The following is a 20,020-nucleotide window of genomic DNA, read 5'->3' on the forward strand; positions in this document are numbered from 1 at the left end:
TGTCTTCTGGGAGCAGTGGAGTCGTACAGATATGAAGTCCCAGAAAAACCATGCTGGGAAAAACATGAACAAACAAAGACACTTCAAAGCTATCTGGGATTATATTACTAAGAGTTTTGTATGCACTGGTGTGATATCATAATGGTTATGTAAATAGAGTTTCATGCCTGAGGCTCCCAGGTCCCAGGCTCAATCCTTACCACCACCATAAGCCAGAGCAGAGCGGTGGTGTAATTTAAAAGTAAATCAATAAATAAACAAACAAATAAAATGTTCACTATACTGAAAAAGGTAATCTAAGATTCACAAGAAATTAATTTTGAACAGTGGATATATAGATTCAGAGCTGTGTTCCAATGGCAGCTCAGAAGAAGAAATGGACGGAAGAAATGACTGGGGAGACCAATTAGAAGGTTAAGCATTTGTTCCCATTGGTTCCAATTGTTCTCATGGGAAGAAACAGGAACTGAAAACAAGGTCAAAACAGTTGTAAGAAAGAAGGGAACATATGTGAAAATTTTAAAGTAATAGAATCAGCTGGATATGGTGGTCTTTTTAAATCAGAGAGAGGGTGAAGTACTGGGGGGTCTGTCTGTGGATATAAGGAAGAAGAGGTGCTAGCTAAATAAATTAATAAAACAACAGAAATGAAACAAAAGAGAGAGTATAGAAGCAAGAGACTTATTCACGTACAAAAAATTAAAAAAAAAACAGAAAAAAAAGAGGGCTCTAAAAGATGAGTGGGCAACAGTGGCACAAAGACCACTTCAGACATATCAAAGAGGATGCATGTAGGAACTGATTTTGGAATGGCATTTTTCCACTGGCAAATAGCCACCATCTGTGGTCTGGGAGGTGGCGCAGTGGATAAGGCTTTGGACTCTCAAGCATGAGATCCCAAGTTCAATCCCCGGCAGCACATGTACCAGAGTGAAGTCTGGTTCTTTCTCTCTCCTATCACTTCTCATGAATAAATAAATAAAATTAAAAAAAAATAGCCACCATCTAACTTCTCTTGTCATCTTTTGAATCTTTCCCTCTACTAAAAAGAAAGAAAGAAAGAGAGAAAGAAAGGAAGGAAGGAAGGAAGGAAGGATGGAAGGAAGGAAGGAAGAAAAGAAAAAAGGAAAAAGGAAAGAGAAAGAAAAAAGTTTTTGTTTCTTCAATGTCAACAGCCTGAGGAACTGGTCATGGGGGGTGGTGGTGGGGGGAATAATAAAGACTAAATGAAAGTAGTTAAGAAGGGTGATGATGTATTAGTGTAAAACACTACGCCAAAGTCATTTGTGAACAGAAAGAACATTAGAAGCTTGGGAGAAAAGCAGTTATTTGAGAAGGGATACAAATGACAAACACAGGTGGACCAAAGCATTCAGTCTATTTGTCATATTCCTAAAGGATTGAAGTTAGGGTTCTAAGTAATGTCAACTTTGAAGTATTCCAGAATATGAAGTAGTCTATTCAATGTTAAACTATGCACTACAAACACAGGATTTAATTTGTTGCTTTCTAAAATACACATAACTGTTTTAACTGTGATAAAAAAAATCAGTAAATTCCTACATGCTAGATATTACTTTGGAAACTTTACCTGTATTATTTAGTCCCAGCAACTTTATGAGGCACAATTGTTATTTTGACCATTTTACATAGAGGAAACTGAAATTTAGAGAAGTAAAAAAAAGTGGTTGAAATCTTAGGAAATAGTAAGTTGAGAGTCCAATAGCTCAATATGATCTCCTATATTTGAACAATGTACACAATTATCTGCTTAACATATTAGTCTGTATCCCATTAGAGACCACTAGATCATTAGCTTAAATTGCTTGGTTCCTTCAGTTTGCTTGTTTATGTGTTTGTTTTTTACAGACATTAGGAATAATTTTCCTCCTGTCATTTCTTTGAAGATGTTTCAAGTTCTTATAAATGTGTCATATATCATGAAGTTTGTAGCTTGGCACAGGCCTCTCAATAAATTCATGCCTGCACATGTTCACTCAAGAAATCTATTACAACCATGTACCTACATTACTTCAGGCCGTGGGCTGTGTTTGATCAGACAGCATGTAAAGTTCAGGCCCTTCTTCTTGGACAAAGCATAACAGTTAATTGTGCAATAATGGGAACATGTGTGTCTCCTTGTAACAATCCTACATTTTGGATGGCTTTTGTGCTTACTCTAAGCTTTGTCTGCCTCTTACTTGACCTTGAGATTTAAGAGAAGCTACGTAATGCAATTAAGTGGTAAACCAGAGTTTTCTGGATAAATTTGATTTAAAAATGTCCAGAGATAGCTGAATAAACTATTGTTAAGTATGTTATTTGCATTTCTGCATCCATATAAATAAGGGTTTTCTGAATAATTTGAAAGGGAAAATAATGTCAAGGAAGAAAAGAAACCATATGAGGTGGATCTAGGTGGAGGCACAACTGATATAGAACACATTTTGCTATGTGTAAGAACCTGGGTTCAAGTCCCTGTCCCTACCAGCAGGGGGGGGAAATTTCATGAGCAGTGAAGCAATGCTGTAGGTGTTTCTCTTTCCCTTCCCCTCTCTATCTTCCGTTCATGCTTAATTTCTGTGTCTTATCAAATAAAACAAAGTGAAAGGGGGATGGTCTCTGGGAGTGGTAGAGTCATCCTGCAGGCAGCAAGTTTCAGCAATAACCCGGGTGGCAATTAGAAAGAAAGAAAGAAAGAAAGAAAGAAAGAAAGAAAGAAAGAAAGAAAGAAAGAAAGAAAGAAAGAAAGAAAGAAAGAGAGGGGGAGGGAGGGAGGAAGGAAGGAAGGAAGGGAGAAAGGAAGAGAGAAAGAAAGAAAGGGAGAAAAAAAAACACGAAAGGAAACTACATTGGTTAATGCAAGGATACAGACACCTTCTACCACCACCTTATTGTTTAGTTCATTGGTCTTACATATTTTTCTCCAAGAAATAAAAGTTTGAAATAAAATATTCTAAACCAATTATGTTACTTGAAACAAGTGGGTTCTCCATGATTCCAAGACTCTGATAGTGAGTGTGTGGATGCTCACCATAAACTTGAACTCCGAACAAATAATTCAAGCACAACCTGGGTGAAAATAGGTGAAGGGAAATTTGTAAAGGAAAATGATTTTTTTCATTTATGGCTGATATATACTATGTTAAGCAACATTTAACCACTAAGATGCAAAGCTGGTCATTTTTGACTAAAGATGACAGCAAGCCCTACACTTATTCTCAGGAATGGGCAAGGTAAACACTACAACAGTTTGCAAATAAGTATTCAAAACTACACATGGATGCAAAGCAATGTCCCTCAGCTGAAAAGTAGTCTCTCCAGAAGTTCAAGGGGGAAAATGTGACTTCATGTAGCTATCTTGTGTACTAGTAAAGCTTGCTATAGTCATCAAATCTAATAAAAGCACATCTTAAAAGTATCAAAATACCTGTCTGAGTGCAGCTTAATTAAATGATCAATATGCCAGGCTGCACTTCTATACAAGAGCCTGAAACAAAGCAGATATAATTAGATTCCCAATGTAATTATGTCTCCAAATTGAGAGCTGTAGAAGCATCTATCTGTACATAAATCCACGCATCCTGCTCGTATTAGTTGATTATAAGGAATAACTTCAACTGAATGTTTGCTACCTATCAGGTGGTTTAACCTAAGGTATCCTTAATTGGCTCAACACTGTAAATATTGTGTCCATCTTACAGATGGAGAATCTGAAACAGTGAAATTAAAGAACCTGACCAAGGACACCAAGCTATTGTGTGGTAACCACCAAATTTGATCGTCACTGACTACAATTACACTGCCTGTGCTTTTCCTGCTACAGCACACTGTCTCTCAATAAAGTAGAAGTAATATGATTAGAGACTGCCTGGCACACAGTGGGACTTCAGCACAAATCAATGTTCCTGTGCCCTAAATCTATCAGAAAAATAGCTTACATTGTTAACTGAGGTAGGTCGTAATCAGTTTAGCAAGAGCTCTAACCAAAGAGCATTCGTCAATTCCAAATTCTTCATGCAAAGGAATATAATTTGGAAGAGACGAAAATCAAGCCCTTGAATTTAGGTAGGCAGCTGGCGGCGGTAGGCAGCAGAATGGTTATACAAAGAAACTCTTATATGTGAGAATACAAAGTTTTAGCTTCAATCCTCGGTACCACCATAAATAAGCCACAGCTGAGTCGTGTTCTGGTTAAAAATAAATAACTAGGGGGCCGGGCGGTAGCACACCAGGTTAAGCACACATAGTGTGTAGCACAAGGACCGGTGCAAGGATCCCAGTTCAAGCCCCCTACTCCCCACCTGCAGGGGAGTTGCTTTAGAAATGGTGAAGCAATTCTGCAGGTGTCTATCTTTTTCTTCCTCTCCTCTCTCAATTTCTCTCTGTCCTACCCAACAACAACAGTAATAACAACAACAATGGGAAGAAGAAAAGGGATGGCCGCCAGGAGCAGTGGATTCCTAGTGCTGGCACCAAGACTCAGCTATAACCTTGGAGGCAATAAATAAATAAATAAAAGTATGAAGTTCTTATTCTTCAATATTATTAGCCTTCAAACAGCAATTTCTTTTTCACCAATGGAATATCAGTTAGGAGAGATACTTTTGTTCAATTAATAAAAAACTAAGAATCACAGAGTTTTAGATCTGAAAGTTATCTAACTCGCGCAAAGCACAAGGACAGGTCAGGATCCTGGTTCAAGCCCCCGGCTCCCCACCTGCAGGGGAGCCGCTTCACAGGCCATGAAGCAGGTCTGCAGCTGTCTCTCTGTCTCTCTTCCTCTCTGTCTCCCCCTTTCTCTCAATTTCTCTCTGTCTCTATCAAATAACAAATAAATAAAGTTTTTAAAAAAAGAAGTTCATCTAACTCACTGTTACCTCTGTATACTCTATCAACTTAGCCTCTTCACTAGAGTTGGACTAGTGAGTGATTTATACAAGGTCACAATGCTCTTGGCATAGAGAAGGGGCTAAAAGAATCCAAATCTACTGAGTTATTTCCAATTCTCCACCGACTGCTCTCTTTGGGCAATGCTGTTCATACTATTTGAAGAACACACACACACACACACACACACACACACACAATTAAGCAACTCCATCTTTCCCAGTGACTCCTAAAAAACTCATCCTATCAGCTAGGCTTTAATACATGAGAGAATGATGTATTAGACTCTTTATGAGTTCTATTTCATTTCATCTTCAAGGCAAACCTGTGAGGGCAGTTCTCTCAGCTCTTTCACATTTGATTGATGGGGGAACCCAGACTCAAAGACTTCAAACAAGTTGCCCAAGGTCATAGGACTAGTAAGCAATGGAGCTGGAATTTAACCAAGGTCTGACTTGAGGCCCAGTTTTAACAACAATGATATACTGCAATTATGTGTCTTGCATTTTCTCAGAAAAATATACTTTGTTCTTTTGGGATTTAGGATCACTATATATATATTATATGGATACCTAGTCACAAAAAGGGGGGTGATGGTAGAGAATGTTACTGAAGGGTAACTGAAGATGGGAAAATAGAAACCCAAATTAGTGCCACAAATTCACCTACCTGGACACTGTGTCCAATGCCTAGACCTTAGTTATTCTCATGCATACACCTTTTTATCCAGCAGCATGAATCACCTGTTTCACAAATCAGTCATCAAAATCAAATTTAGTTTTATGGCAAACCAAGGCACTGATCTCAACAATCAATTAGGACCTGATACCTCTGGGCAAAGAAGGAGTCAAGAACTAAGCAAAGTTTGTACCAAACAGCAATGAGGTTAACAGGGCACAGTAACACAAGCTTATGCCTGATCATGGGAACCACGGAGGGAAAAACAGAGAAAGGAGGGGGAAATCTGGTGAGGGTCCCAGGTTGATAAACCGCTAGAGTGAAGACAGAATTTTCAGGTAGTCCCTCCCCCCACCACCACCCCCTCGCAGTCATTTCAGAGTTCCGTGCCCACCACCACTTCCTTCATGGCAAGGGCACCCCTGTGAAACACCAGCAAAGGAAAGGACCACATAAACAGCCCTCACAGTCCCAGCTACTAGCTCCCACACTTCATTTGTGTTATCCCTTTCCACCTGAGAGGTAAATTATGATGGGGTTTTGGACCAACCCGCACTCAGGGTTTATGGGGTGGGCTTTGGGGGCGGAGAAGGCCAGTGGTGGATTGGGAAGACAGGACCCTGCCTCAGAGGAGACAGAAAGGGTACTCATTTTCCTTTGGGGCAAGGAAGTGGGGGAGCACTGAGCATGGCAGAGCTGTGGACGGGCATAATTTAGCAGCAGCGGCACTCACCCGGGTGAGACATGGGGATGACCTCATTGCGGGTCCCTGCGAAGTTAAAGATGACGGCTCCCGAGGCCCCTCTTTCATAAGCCAGATGGATCTTATCAGCGAAGGTGCAGCCCCCACCGCGCTGGATGAGGGCCAACCAAGAGACTTGACTGGTGCTGCTCCAGCTCCCCGGGACCATGGGCACAGTGAAATTCGTGTGCGGGCTACAGGCATTCAGGGCACCGGGCCCATCCGGAGGGACCAGGACCCCAGCCACCGGCTCCAGTGGAGAATCTTGCCCGTACACACCCTCCTCGCTCAGTTCCCACACGGTGCGGTTCACTCCAGTGTTCGGGACCCGCCAGGACACGTTTAGGTACGCGGTCCACACAGCCTCGGCACTCCGGGAACACAGGGGATGTGGACTCAGCGCCAGAAGGAAACACCACACCGACAGTCGCGAGAAGCCGCAGCTACCTCGGCAAGAGCCCCCAGCCCCGGGCCGCGGCCCCATGGTGCTCACTCAAAGGTTCCTCGGTGCGTTGGGCACAAGCCCCCCGGGACTTCGGAGGACCCTGGCCTCGACTAGGCGCGCCTCCGCGAGGAAGGTGTGGCGGGGAGGCCCGGGAGCAAGGACCTGGCCGGCCCAGAGCCCACAGGCACGTAGCAGAGATGTTGCAGCAGACGCGGCTCAGCCAGCTCCAGCTCGCCTCGCTACTGCTGCGGCCCCGCGGGGCTCTGGGGCTTTTGCATGAAGCTCCGCCCAGCCGACTGGGGGTAGAGGTGGCTGGGAGAGAGGAAAGGACACTGCGGGATCCGCCTCTTAAAAGGGTAACAGGATGGGCAGGCATCCCAGTAGGCGTTCAGCCTGAGCAGCCAGGTGTGTCGCTTGGTGGGTTGTTTTTTTTTTTTGCATGTTTTGTTTTTTGGTTTTGTTTTTTATGAGAGAGAGAGAGAGAGAGAGAGAGAGAGAGAGAGAGAACCAGAGGCGAGGTACTAGAGAATTTGGGAACATAAAGCTCTCACATAGATTTTTTTTTTAATTTTGTTTTAATGCCAAGAATACATCCCTACACACACACACATGCACACACTCCTAACATCTGCCAGAAGAACGTTTCAGTATGGCACGCTGGGAAAGTACTTCTAAAGAACTCAGACCCAAAGGGTCTGAGAGTCCCATGTTGGAGAGTTGGAGAATTTGAGGAGTTGGGTGGTGTTGGAGGTGAAAGAGGGTGTAACCTGTTTCTTCCTGTTTTTCTCCTTCTTCCTTCTCCTCCTCCTTCTCCTCCTCCCCTCGTCCTCCTTTTCTTCCCTCCTCTTTTAACCTTTGTACTTTCCTACAGTAAATAAGGGTCATATCATTGTAGTTTCTTCCAGCACTTACTACATGCTCAATGCTCAACATGTTGCCTCGAGTGATCCTTATGGAAGTTACTTTAATCTATATGTATGTGTATGTGTATATATATGACTGTTTTCACATTCCTCAGACCTACACCTCTTTCCTTCACCTTCCACAAACTAGGTTTAACTAAATGGATAAGAATGCACCATTCCAGACCTTGACTACCAAATCTTTCTCCATAACCTACAGGTAGACTGACTCACCATGGCAATTCACTCATGGCACTATTACCTTATACTATCTCTGTAAGTATACCATCTTTTGTCTTCTCTGTGTACTATTACATCTCATGTGTGTTCCATAAACGTGCCTGGGATTGAACTGAATTAATAAACCTGGTGTCTGGTAGCTATGGATAGCTACTGACCTTGGGAGTCATCATCAGTCTCCTCATCATCATTAAAATGAGGATAGTACTTACAGAGTTGTACAGATGATCAGATATGCTCATGCATATAAAGCAATTAGAATAGCACTTAGCAGGATTTGAAAATTACTATCTGTTAATACTGTTGTTATTGAAGATGTTTGGAGACCGAACACTCTGAAAATGATCTTAAAGTTGTAACTTTTATTTGATAGTCAACAAAAAATATGTTCACGCCATTCAGTTGTAGCCATTTCTTCACTTCAAAGAGATTGAGTTCTCATCCAGCCCCAAACTTGTTAAATTAGTGACCAACCAACCACTCCTGGTTCTACATTTACTAACACCCCTCAAAAAATAAAGCATGAGGCAATTTGAAATTTGATACTCATCTGGTTTAACAGGAATATAGAGGAAATGAACAAAACAACCGAATAGCACCTAGAATTCAAATAATTGGGCAATTTCTTGAAACAGAATGCTAAAAAGAAATTTCACAGGCCAAGGAGGGAGGCACTGGGCAAATAGCATCATATATCTAACCAATAAATTTAATCACTAAGATAAAAATTAAGTTTTGGGAAAGAAAAGGGAAGGACCTCTAAGACATAATGCAATTCCATGAATAATATGAAGTTGGCAAAGAACTATGAGTAGTATTGCTGGATGAGAAAGTATTTCCATTTCTGTTTGTTTTCTTTTTTTAAATATTTTACTTATTAAGAGACAGATAGGAGGAGAGAAAGAAAGTACCAGACATCACTCTGGTATATGTGCTGTTGAGGATTGAAATCAGGACCTCATGCTTGAGAGCCCAATGGTTTATCCACTGCACCACCCCCTGGACCATAATTTTTATTTGTATTATTGGATAGAGATAGAGAGAGATTGAGAGGGGAGGGGGAGATAGAGTGAAGGAAAGAGAGAGACTCCTGCAGCCCTGCTTCACCACTCAAAGCTTTCCCCCTGTAGGTGGGGACCAGGTGCTTGAACTCTGGCCCTTGTGCACTGTAATGTGTGTGCTTACCCAGGTGCATCACCGCCTGGTCCCTCCATTTCTATTTGTTGAAGGATTCTCAATACTGTTGTCCATAATGGCTGCCCAAGTTTGCATTCCCACCAGCAGTGTAACAGAATTTCTCACAATAACCCAACTTTGGAAGCAACCTAAATGTCCATCGACAAATGATTGAATAAAAAAGTTACAGGGGTGGGGGCAGATGCTGCTGAACCTAGTTGAGCATACACATTATAGTGTATAAGACCTAGGTTCAATTCCCTGGGCACTACCTGCATGGGGATGCTTCAGGAGTGGTGAAGCAGTGATACAAGTGTCTCTCTCTCTCCCTCTCTCCCACTTCCCTGTCAGTTTCTCTGTCTCTATCCAAAATAAATAAAATTATTAGAAAAAAGAAGCTATGGAACATACAATCAAGGTAGAACTACTCAGCAGTTAAACAGAGAATAGGGCTGAGGAGATATTTTATGCATAATTGGAACCAGGGTTGTTGCTGGGTCTCAGCACCTGCAGAATAAATCTACAGTTCCTGGAGGCCAGTGACTCCTTCTTTTTTCCTTTATTTGATAGAACAGAGAGAAATTGAAAGGGGAGAGGGAGATAGATAGAGAGGGAGACAGAGAGACACCTGTAGTACTTGCTTCACCACTCATGAAGCTTCCTCCCATGCATAGACTTCCATGCAAAAGATTCTCATGTCATAAGCCAGAGCTGATCAATGCTCTAGGCGTCCCCCCTCTGTCGTGAAAGTAAATAAATAAAATATTTTTGAGAGAAAGAGAGTAGTGTGTCATTTGGGACAAAATGAATAAAACTAGAGATGATTATGCTTAGACAGTAAAGATGGTTTCAATTATATGTGGACTATAGACAATTGAAACACATGTATTTACAAAAGAAGAAGAGGAGGAGAAGGAGAAGAAGGAGGAGGAGAAGGGGAAGAATAGGAAGAGGAAGAAAGGGAAAAAAAGAAGGTAGCCAATCTGTCTCTAAGGCCTTGGGAGAGCTAAGATGATTATCCTTGAGTGGGAGGACATAGAACTTTGGTCATAGGTAGGGTGTGGAACCCCTGTGTTCTTATAATCTTTTAAATCACTATTAAGTCACCAATTAAAAAGTAAAAGAAAAAGGCCGAGTAATCTAACCAGGGCTTTGATGGAGAGTGATATAATCAGATCTGAAATTTTTAGATCATCATGACTCCTCTGTGAATAATGGAGTGGGTAAGGGCAAGCTTAGGAGCTGGGAGCAATGACTGGGGATTGGTAGAGTGCTCTACTTAAGAGACAAAACTGGTCTGGACCTGAGGCAATGGAGACCATGAGAAATGGAAATATTGGGAATGTGTTTTTGGAGGGAGATTGAACAGGACTCCTTTGGAAGATGAAAAGGGGGAAGAGCTAAACATTGTGCTAAGGTGTTTGGTTAGAAAAAAAATGAAATTGGGAGGCCTTTAATTAGGAGGAGAGTTTTAATTGTGGATAGGGTTTAGAGAGAAAAGGTGAGCTTTATTTAGACGTATTGATTTTTTAATTTTCTTTTTTTAATTTAATTTTATTTGTGTATTCCCTTTTGTTGCCCTTGTTGTTTTTATTGTTGTAGTTATTATTGATGTCATTGTTGTTGGATAGGACAGAGAGAAATGGAGAGAGGAGGGGAAAACAGAGAGGGGGAGAGAAAGACAGACATCTGCAGACCTGCTTCACCGCCAGTGAAAGGACCTGCCTGCAGGTGGGGAGCCGGGGGCTCGAACCGGATTTTTTAATTTTTCTATGACATACATAGGTGAAACTCTCGCAGGTAATTGACTTTTCTGATCACTGACCACCTCCTACTTTTTTTTTCCTGCCAAGGGCCATTTGGACATTTGTAACATCATTCTCAAGTCATACAAAATTATCAGCTTACAAAGTAGCACTTAATGTTGCTATGAAAATAACTGTGACTAACTTGGCAGGGCCAGACCAAATTATTTCATGAGCCTTATATGACCTGCAGGCTGAACACCCCCCATTCTTGATTTCCTAACTGCAAGGAATTGGAGAGGTGTGGGCATATAGAAACAAAGGAAATGGTACTCACTTCAATGAATTCACAATTTAGTGGGAAAGTCAGAGAAGTAAATAGACAGTAATAATACAATGTAATAAGTAGTAATAGTACAATGTAATAAATTTTATATCTGAAAAAAAGCATATAGGGCTATGGCAAAAAGGTATGCCACTGAATCTTTAAGAACAAACAGTTGGGAGTCTGGCGGTAGTGCAGAGGGTTAAATGCATGTGGTGCAAAGCGCAAGGACCAACATAAGGATCCCGGTTCGAGCCCCGGCTCTCCACCTGCAGGGGAGTTGCTTCACAGGTGGTGAAGCAGGTCTGTAGATGTCTATCTTTCTCTCCCCCTCTCTGCCTTCCCCTCCTCTCTCCATTTCTGTCTGTCCTATCCAAAAACAACAGCAACAACAATAACTACAACAGCAAGGGCAACAAAAGGGAATAAATAAATAAATAAAATAAATTAAAAAGAACAAACAGTTATACAAAAAGAGTGAGGAAATTCAGACATTATGTGAAGATAATGGAATAATTAGGGACCTAAGTTTCAGTACTTAGTATAGTTAGGTTGTAAGTCACAAAAGGAAAGCCAAGGGAAATGAAACTGATTAAGTAGACTGTGCTAAAACATGAAGAGTTTAGAGAACTTTGTTAAGGAGTATAGACTTGCATACATGAACATAAAGAGGTGGCAGGTGGCACACCTGATTAAGCAAGGGCATTACAGGATGCAAGGTCGCAGGTTCAAGCCCCTGATCCCCACCTGAAGGTGGGGAAGCTTCACAAGTGGTGAAGCATTGCTGCAGGTGTCTCTCCCTTTCTATCCCCCTCCATTCTTAATTTATCTCTGTTTTTATCCAGTAATGAATAATTAAAAATAAAAAGATTACATGCACAGAAAGTAAATATGGGGAAATTATAGTTGCTGATTATAGTGGTGAGTATGAAAATGCTAGTAGTACTACTGTTTCTCAACATTTATGTTTTTTAAAACCTTTTATAATAATTAATTTAAAATTGTGAATTTCTATTGAAATCAGCAGGGCAAATGAACAATATTATCATTTTTAGGTTCAAGAAGATTCTCTGGTGGCATAAGGGCAAGACAGAAGACAGAGACCGGTGAGGAGCAATCCGTCTAAAATAGCTCAATGACATGAATCACTAAAATTATCTCATGAACTGCCCTTGCCCTCAAGTCCATCCTCACCAAGCAACCTTCTTACTATCATTGAGCTCCTCATGTAAATATGTCTACAGGGAGATAATGCACCGATCAGTAAACACTGGTTCTGATCTACTTGGAAGTTATACATCTCATTATAAATTAATCAATTGGCATTCTGGCTTAGATATTGGTCTCATGTGAATTTGGTTAAGTGTGAGTCAGTCCCCAGGAGCCGAGTCTCACTTGTACTACCAATCAAATTTCAAAGCTTGAAAAGCCAAGAAGCTGAGTGTAGATCATGACTTCATCAAAGTCCTTTCACTCTATGGAGATTTGATTGGGGAGCTTTCTGACCCCTCCCCCAATCATATACTTTTGTTTTACTTAGACTTCATTTCTTCCCCTCTTTCTTCCCTCCCTCCCTTCTGCAAATAATAATAATAATGATAATGGGAAAGATACATGGGTAAAGAGAAAGAGAGACACACTAAAGCAATGCTAAACTCGAGTTTATGGTGGTTTATGGCTAGGGATTGAACCTGTGACCCTGGAGCATCAGGCGTGAAAGTCTCTTTGCATAACCGTTATGCTATCTCCCCAACCCTCACTGAGATTTCATTTCAAACTTCATGGGAACTTTGTTACTTAGACTGAGTTCTGTCATTTGGGAACATCTGCATTATCAGAATGCAAGTGAATAATGATGACTCTTATGTCCTAGACTAGACCTACTAAATCAGATTGTGTATTTTCATAAGAGTCTTAGGTGATATTGGTATACACATATAAGTGTTATAAGTTCTGGTCTATTTTTAATGGCTAGCCAGTCAGTACCCAATCTTTGCTTGAATGCTCCCTGTGATAGAACTCACCACTACACAGTTTTATATCTTGATTAGCAGTATGCTTTTCCTGTAGTGTTCACATCAATTTGATTTGACTTTGCCTTAGTCTTTCCTTGCCCATCCACTGGAATATTTCCAATACTATGCCTCCAGAGTTTCTGTGATACTTCCTGCCTATATTGCCATATCAGCAAGGTCTTCACTTGGCCTACTTTCCTTGTACCAGACTTCGCCTTACTAATTTTTAAAAATTTTTTTAGGGAGATTAATGGTTTACAGTGAATACAGTTGGTGGTACATATGTAAGATTTCTCAGTTTTCTGTAAAACACTCTGAACCCAGCCTAGGTCCTCCTCCACCATCATGCCTCAAGACTTGAAAATTGCTCAGTGCAGCCACCCCACCACCTTCCTTTCCCAGAGTCTTTTACTTTAATGTGATACTCCAAACCCACTCCAAGTTCTGCATTGTGTTTCGCCTTTCTTTTCTGATTTCTCAACTTCTTCCCATGAGTGAGATCATAAAATATCCATCCTTGTCTTTCTGACTTAACTCACTTAGCATCTTTCAAGCTTCATCCAAGATGAAATGAATAAGGCGAATTCATCATTCTTAATAGCTGAGTAGTATTCCATTGTGTATATATGCCACAATTTTCTAATCCACACATTCGTTGTTGGACACCTAGGTTGCTTCCAGGTTTGGGCTATTACAAATTGTGCTTGGTCTACCTTATTCTTTTATCTTGCCAAATATATTAACCCTATATGTATTACCTCCTAGTCTTACTACTTTTAAGGATAGTAACAGCTACTACTCATTGAGAATTATTATGAGTTCTACATACCTTATCTCCAGCCATCTATTATTATCTCCATTTTCAGAAGAGGAAATCAAATCAGGATAATTAGCAATCTGCTTAAACCCATATAAGCTAATAACTGAATCAAATTTCCAACACACCTGAGATTCTATTAATCACAGATAACAACTCATACTACTCTTTAGAGAGTGACATTCACAGGGGCTGGGTGGTGGCGCACTTGGTTGAGCACACATGTCACAATGTGCAAGGACCCAGGTTCAAGCCCCTAGTCCCCACCTGCAGGGGGGAAAGCTTTGTGAGTGGTGAAGCAGTGTTGCGGTGTCTCTCTGTCTCTGTCCCTTTCTATCATCCCCTTTCCTCTTGATTTCTGGCTGTTTCTATCCAATAAATAAAATAAAGATAATTAAAAAGAGAGAGATATTCACATTTTAGCAATGCCTTTTTACCAGAGAAAGTTCAAGTTAAATGTTTCTTGTATACATTTCAGCCCCCGTGACCAGTGAGGGAAGACTATTCAGGCCAGGAACTTATTTCAGTTCCTCAAATCCTACCACAAAGGGCAGCCCTGCCAAATATTTGTATCAGCAACACTGAACTGAAAGCTGTCCTGAGCTGAGCACTATCGAGTGATGAACTGACAAACACAGCAGTGTCCTGCAGAAACAACAGCAGGACAGCAACATGGCAGATTAAGTTTCTGATCACACTGGTTTTCTGCAGAGGCGTAGAAATGGACCGTGGTATTTAACATTTAATATTTCTACAACAAACGTGAGAGCCCATCTGACTTGTTATCATAAATAAGTGACAAAGCATCATCTGGGACAACTAGTATCCTGATACTGAAGTAACTTTGTGACTACACAGGTCAACAGTATACACATAGAAAATGTGTAGAAGGGGCCAGGTGGTGGCGAAGCTGGTTGAGCGTACATGTTACAATGCACAAAGACCCAGGTTTGATTCCCTGGTTCCCACCTGCAGGGGGAAAGCTTTACAAGTGGTAAAGCAGGGCTGCAGGCATCTCTCTGTCTCTCTCCCTCCCTATCATCCCCTTCCCTCTCAATTTCTACCTGTCTCTATCCAATAAATAAATATAGTTAAAAATTTTTTTAAAAATGTGTAGAGATTTCAACAAATTTCCACTCTAGGCTGCTGCTTTATGGGTAGCAAGAAGGAAATGGTGGGGTATGGGGAGAATGAATGGTAAAATGAAACTGAACAAAAAGCCAAAACATGATCCTGTGGCATAATTTCAAATATTAGGGCATCACTTGCAAATGCAGGTAAACATCAGTCAGGTCAAGTTGGGTATAGAACTATTAGGAAGAGAGAGGCAGACTGGGAGTATGGACCGACCACTCAATGCCCATGTTCAGCGGGGAAGCAATTACAGAAGCCAGACCTTCTACCTTCTGCAACCCTCAATGACCCTGGGTCCATGCTCCCAGAGGGATAGAGAATGGGAAAGCTATCGGGGGAGGGGGTGGGATATGGAGATTGGGTGGTGGGAATTGTGTGGAGTTGTACCCCCCGCCATCCTATGATTTTGTTAATGTCTCCTTTCTTAAATAAGTAAAAAAAAAAAAAAAAAGAACTATTAGGAAACAGGATTTGGGAATGGGGAGCCAGCATCATTATTATGCAAATAATTTTCATGCCTGAGACTCTGAAGTCCCAGGTTCAAACACCAGGACCATCATAAACCAGAGCTGAACAGCACTCTGGTCTCTGTATCTTTCCCTCTGTGTATCTCTTTCACTTTATAAAAAATAAAATAAAATATTTTTTAAAATGAGATTAAGTTTTTATTGTTATTAGAGATCTATTAATGGTTTATAAGATCATAAAATTGTAAGAGTAGAGTTTCATACCTCACCCACCACCATAGTTCTGTGTTCTCCTCATCCCCTTCTGCTCTTCCCCTAAGGGAAGAGCCATCATAGTTTTCACAGAGTATTAGAAGCAATTTGGCTACATTTTTTAAAAATAAGTTCATGTGTTTAAATTCTTCATATTTCACAGTTTGAGTGAAAACATTTAGGGTGTATTGCACCCAAGTAAAAGACTCTGGGGTAGGTGGGTTAGAGGGTTCAGATCCTGGAACATGAGGGCAGAGGACCTAGTGGGGGTTGTGTTGTTATGTGGAAAACTGAAAAAGTTATGCATGTACAAATTACTGTATTTACTGTCGACTATAAAACATTAATCCCCCAATAAGGAAATTAAAAAAAAAGAAAGAAAGAAAACACTTGGTAGTTGTTGTTCAGAGAAATGCAGGTCATTCATTAACAAATACAAACTATGGCAATGAAAGTGTTTGAACACAAAAGTTGAAGGATAAAACTCCTTGACTTTACCACTTCTCCCTCCCCCTTATTTTTTAATGCATAGCCAGAGGATGAGACTTAGCACAATCCTTATACAAGGGATGCTTATGCTTGAGACTCCAAGGTGTCAGGTTCAAACCCAGATACCTCCATAAACCAGAGCTGATAAGTATTCTGATGAAAAGGAGGATAAAAGAAGAAGAAAAAGAAAAGAGAGAGAGAGAGGAAGGAAAACAGTATCAGGGGATGAACACAAGGCCTCTTGAATACAGGACATCACTGAGCTGTCTCATGGACCCTACTTTGTTTTAATTTAATAAGAGAGTGGGAAAGGTGGGGGGGACAGTAAAGACACCACAGCACTGCTCCACCATACACAGAGCTCCCCTGGTGCCTCCCATGACATTCCCTTATGGTGTCAGGACTCAAACCAAGGTCTTCACATGTGGTAAAGCAAATGCTCTACTGTGCAAGTTGTCGCTGCCCACCCTCAGGACATTCTTACAAAAGTTTGTCCCAGAAAGACCATCTCATTCAAATGTAAATAATACTAAAAGTTGAATGTATAACACTCAGCAAGGTACAACATATTATAAGAAAAGCAGCAGCAAGTTCCAATACGTGAAGAAAACACACTAGAAAAAGTTGCTGTACAGTGGGTGAAATGTAGTACATAATGCTACAAAATGAACTTTAACTCATGTAAGAAGAAACATGGAAAATTAACAGTTCCATGCTGTCCCTCCCTCAGTCTGTCATTGTCTCTCTGAATGGAAAAGTGTCACTGGAACTGTGAAATTACAGATGTGCAAGACCCCCACTTCATCAAAAATATTTATTTTTACTTGAAAAAGAGGGATTGTGTTGATGGTGAACAATGCAGAAATTCTGAGCTAACTTCTATCTATTTGACTGCTACTGTGGGGGTCACATTACTTGTCCTTAGTTTAGGAAGAAGGTTAAGAGGATCCCAGCATGCTAAAGACAAAGGATGCGCATTACTGTGCCTTATTTAGTAACCTTTCTAACTGACCATCTTTTTTATTCTCCCCAAAGTTTTCTGTATTAACCAAGTATATATATATAAATAGAGAGAGATAGAGAGAGAGAAATAGGCCATAGCACCTAAGCTTCATTCAGTGTGGCTTTAGCCTGGCCCCACACATATGGCAAAACGGCATACTATCCAAGTGAACTATTCCACCACCAGCATCATATCCCACCCCACCCCAACTAAGCTATTTTAGAGGATGTTTAGGGCCATTTGGTGAAATTCTCAGAATTTCTGGATCTCTTCCATGTATATAGGATATATAGATGTGTTATTAATATTTTTTCTCTTCTTAGGAAAAAAGTAAGAGTGGGTGAGCAGGCAGAGATATGGCTCAACAGAACACAGGTCTTTCATGTGTGGGGGAGGAGTCTTAGATACCATTCCCAGCACAGTGTATGACAGAACTGAGTAGTGCTTTGGTAACTTTTCCCGTTTCTTCATAAAAATATAAATAAAATCTAGGTTTGGGGACTTTATTGGGGGAGTGGACCACTTAGAATGGAATTAGAGAATACTATGAAAGGAAAGGTCTCACCCAAGTGATGAAGCTGAAGGGTTGTCAATTCCACACCTGAAGTCTCTGGACACAGTCTGAAGTGAAGCATGCTGGGGTGGCACTCGTTGCGTTGATTAGGTTGTGATCAGTGGTTGCAATATTATTTGATATGAATTGAGAGAAGCATGCAGGAAAGTGGGCCCCACCCTAAGGTTCCAGGACTGGGGAAAATGGGACCCACCCTAAGTTTCCAGAACTGGGGGAAATATGGCTCTATAGTGGAAATGTGAGGTTCTTCCTGTCTTAGGGTTCAAGAAGACAATGGATAGTTATTGTTATCATCTCATTATTTGGTAATTGGGTTAACTTTGAAAAGTCCCTTTGGTAGGGTTTGCTGTATAATACCCAGCATCTTGTATATAGTGGTTCCACCGGTTGCTTCTGTTCTCCCTGGTCTAGGCTTTTGAGAGAGTCAAAATATCAAAGACTCAGCCTATGTATTAAAAAGACTCAGTCTGTGTTTTTAAAAAATTCTAGACATATGATAAATTTTTCCCCTCTCATATTAATTAAAAAGTGATTTATATTACTACACTTTAATAGGAGTGTACATAAACACCATTCCCACCACCAAAAGACTGTGTCCCATCCAACCCATCCACTCCCACCACCCCCACCCCCTGCCGCCCCGAGAAGCCGAATGTCCACTCTCCCCCTCACCACAGGGTTTTTACTTTGGTGCCCTACTCTCAATTTAATCAGATCCTGTTTTAGTTTCCCTTTCTGTTCTTTCTCAACTTCTGTTGATGAGTGGGATCATCCCATACTCATCTTTGTCTTTCTGACTTAGCTCACATAACATAATTCCTTCTAGCTCCGTCCAAGATGGGTCAGATAAGGTGGGTTCATTGTTCTTAATAGCTGCATAGTATTCCATTTGTATATATACCACAGTTTTCTCAGCCACTCATCTGTTGTTGGGCACCTGGGTTCCTTCGAGGTTTTAGCTATAATGAATTGTGCTGCTATGAGCATAGGTGTACACATATCTTTTTGATTGGGCATTATGGAATCCTTGGGGTATGTCCCCAGGAGAGGAATTACTGGGTCATATGGAAGCTCTATGTCTAGCCTTGTGAGAGTTCTCCAGACTGCTCTCCAGAGAGGCTTGACCAATTTACATTCCCACCAGCAGTGCAAAAGGGTTCCTCTGTCCCCACAGCCTCTCCAACATTTGTTGCTGCTATCCTTTTTGATGTATGCCATTCTCACAGGAGTGAGGTGGTATCTCAATGTTGTCTTAATTTGCATTTCTCTGACAATCAGATACCTGGAGCAGTTTTCCATATGTTTGTTAGCCTTTTGGATCTCCTCTGAAGTGAATGTTTTGTTCATATCCTCTGCCCATTTTTGATGGGGTCATTTGCTTTTTTGGTGCTTCTTCTTCTTCTAGCGTTTGCCCTTCTTCCGCAGCCAGTCAACAGCATCAGGTTGAGCCTGATGTAAAGTTTCGAGACCTCCTTTGAATCTGGAGAGGTGGCAATCATTGACTATGTGGGTCATAGTCTGTCTGTAGCCTCAGGGGCAGTTCGGGTCATCTCTGGCTCCCCAGAGATGGAACATAGCAGCGCATCGGCCATGGCCTGTTCGATAGCTATTGAGGAGGGCCCAATCATAACATGCTAGGTCAAAGCCGGGTTGACGCTTGCAGGGGTCTGTGATGAGGTGTTTGTTCTTTACCTCAGCTGACTGCCAACTCTGTTTGCAAGAGTCTGGAACAGAGAAGTTCAGTGTAGGTGTAGGGGACCAGATTGGGTGACGAGACATCAAGCGTTGGACAGGGTAGGCAAAGATATCCGCGTATATTGGCAGGTCCGGTCGAGCGTAGACGTGGGAAATGAACTTAGATGATGCCGCATCCCGACAAATATCTGGTGGGGCGATGTTGCTAAGAACTGGCAGCCATGGAACCGGGGTGGAACGGATGGTTCCAGAAATTATCCTCATGGTGCTAAGTTTGCTGAGTTCTTTGTATATTTTGGTGATTAGTCTCTTGTCTGATGTGTGGCATGTGAAGATCTTCTCCCATTCTGTGAGGGGTCTCTTTCTTTGTGTGATAGTTTCTTTGGCTGTGCAGAAGCTTTTCAATTTGATGTAGTATTGTCTCTATCATA

General features: G+C 41.2%; 1 protein-coding gene across 2 annotated transcripts in view; it reads right to left on the bottom strand.

Moving 5' to 3' along the window:
- Nucleotides 1-20,020, bottom strand: part of RNF128 (ring finger protein 128) — a 183,932-nt gene that overhangs the window by 100,730 nt on the left and 63,182 nt on the right. Inside the window, exon 1 of one of the 2 annotated variants that reach the window (XM_007530614.3) lies at nt 6,302-7,048. The exons of the other annotated variant lie outside the window; for it this stretch is intronic. Within the exon in view, the coding sequence (XP_007530676.1) occupies nt 6,302-6,794 (493 nt within the window). The 5' untranslated portion in view covers nt 6,795-7,048. Of the gene's footprint in view, nt 1-6,301; nt 7,049-20,020 lie in introns of those variants that run through there. 2 annotated transcript variants of the gene reach the window in all.

Source organism: Erinaceus europaeus, chromosome X (genome assembly GCF_950295315.1).
Source record: "Erinaceus europaeus chromosome X, mEriEur2.1, whole genome shotgun sequence".
In the NCBI taxonomy this organism is placed as follows: Eukaryota; Metazoa; Chordata; class Mammalia; order Eulipotyphla; family Erinaceidae; genus Erinaceus; species Erinaceus europaeus.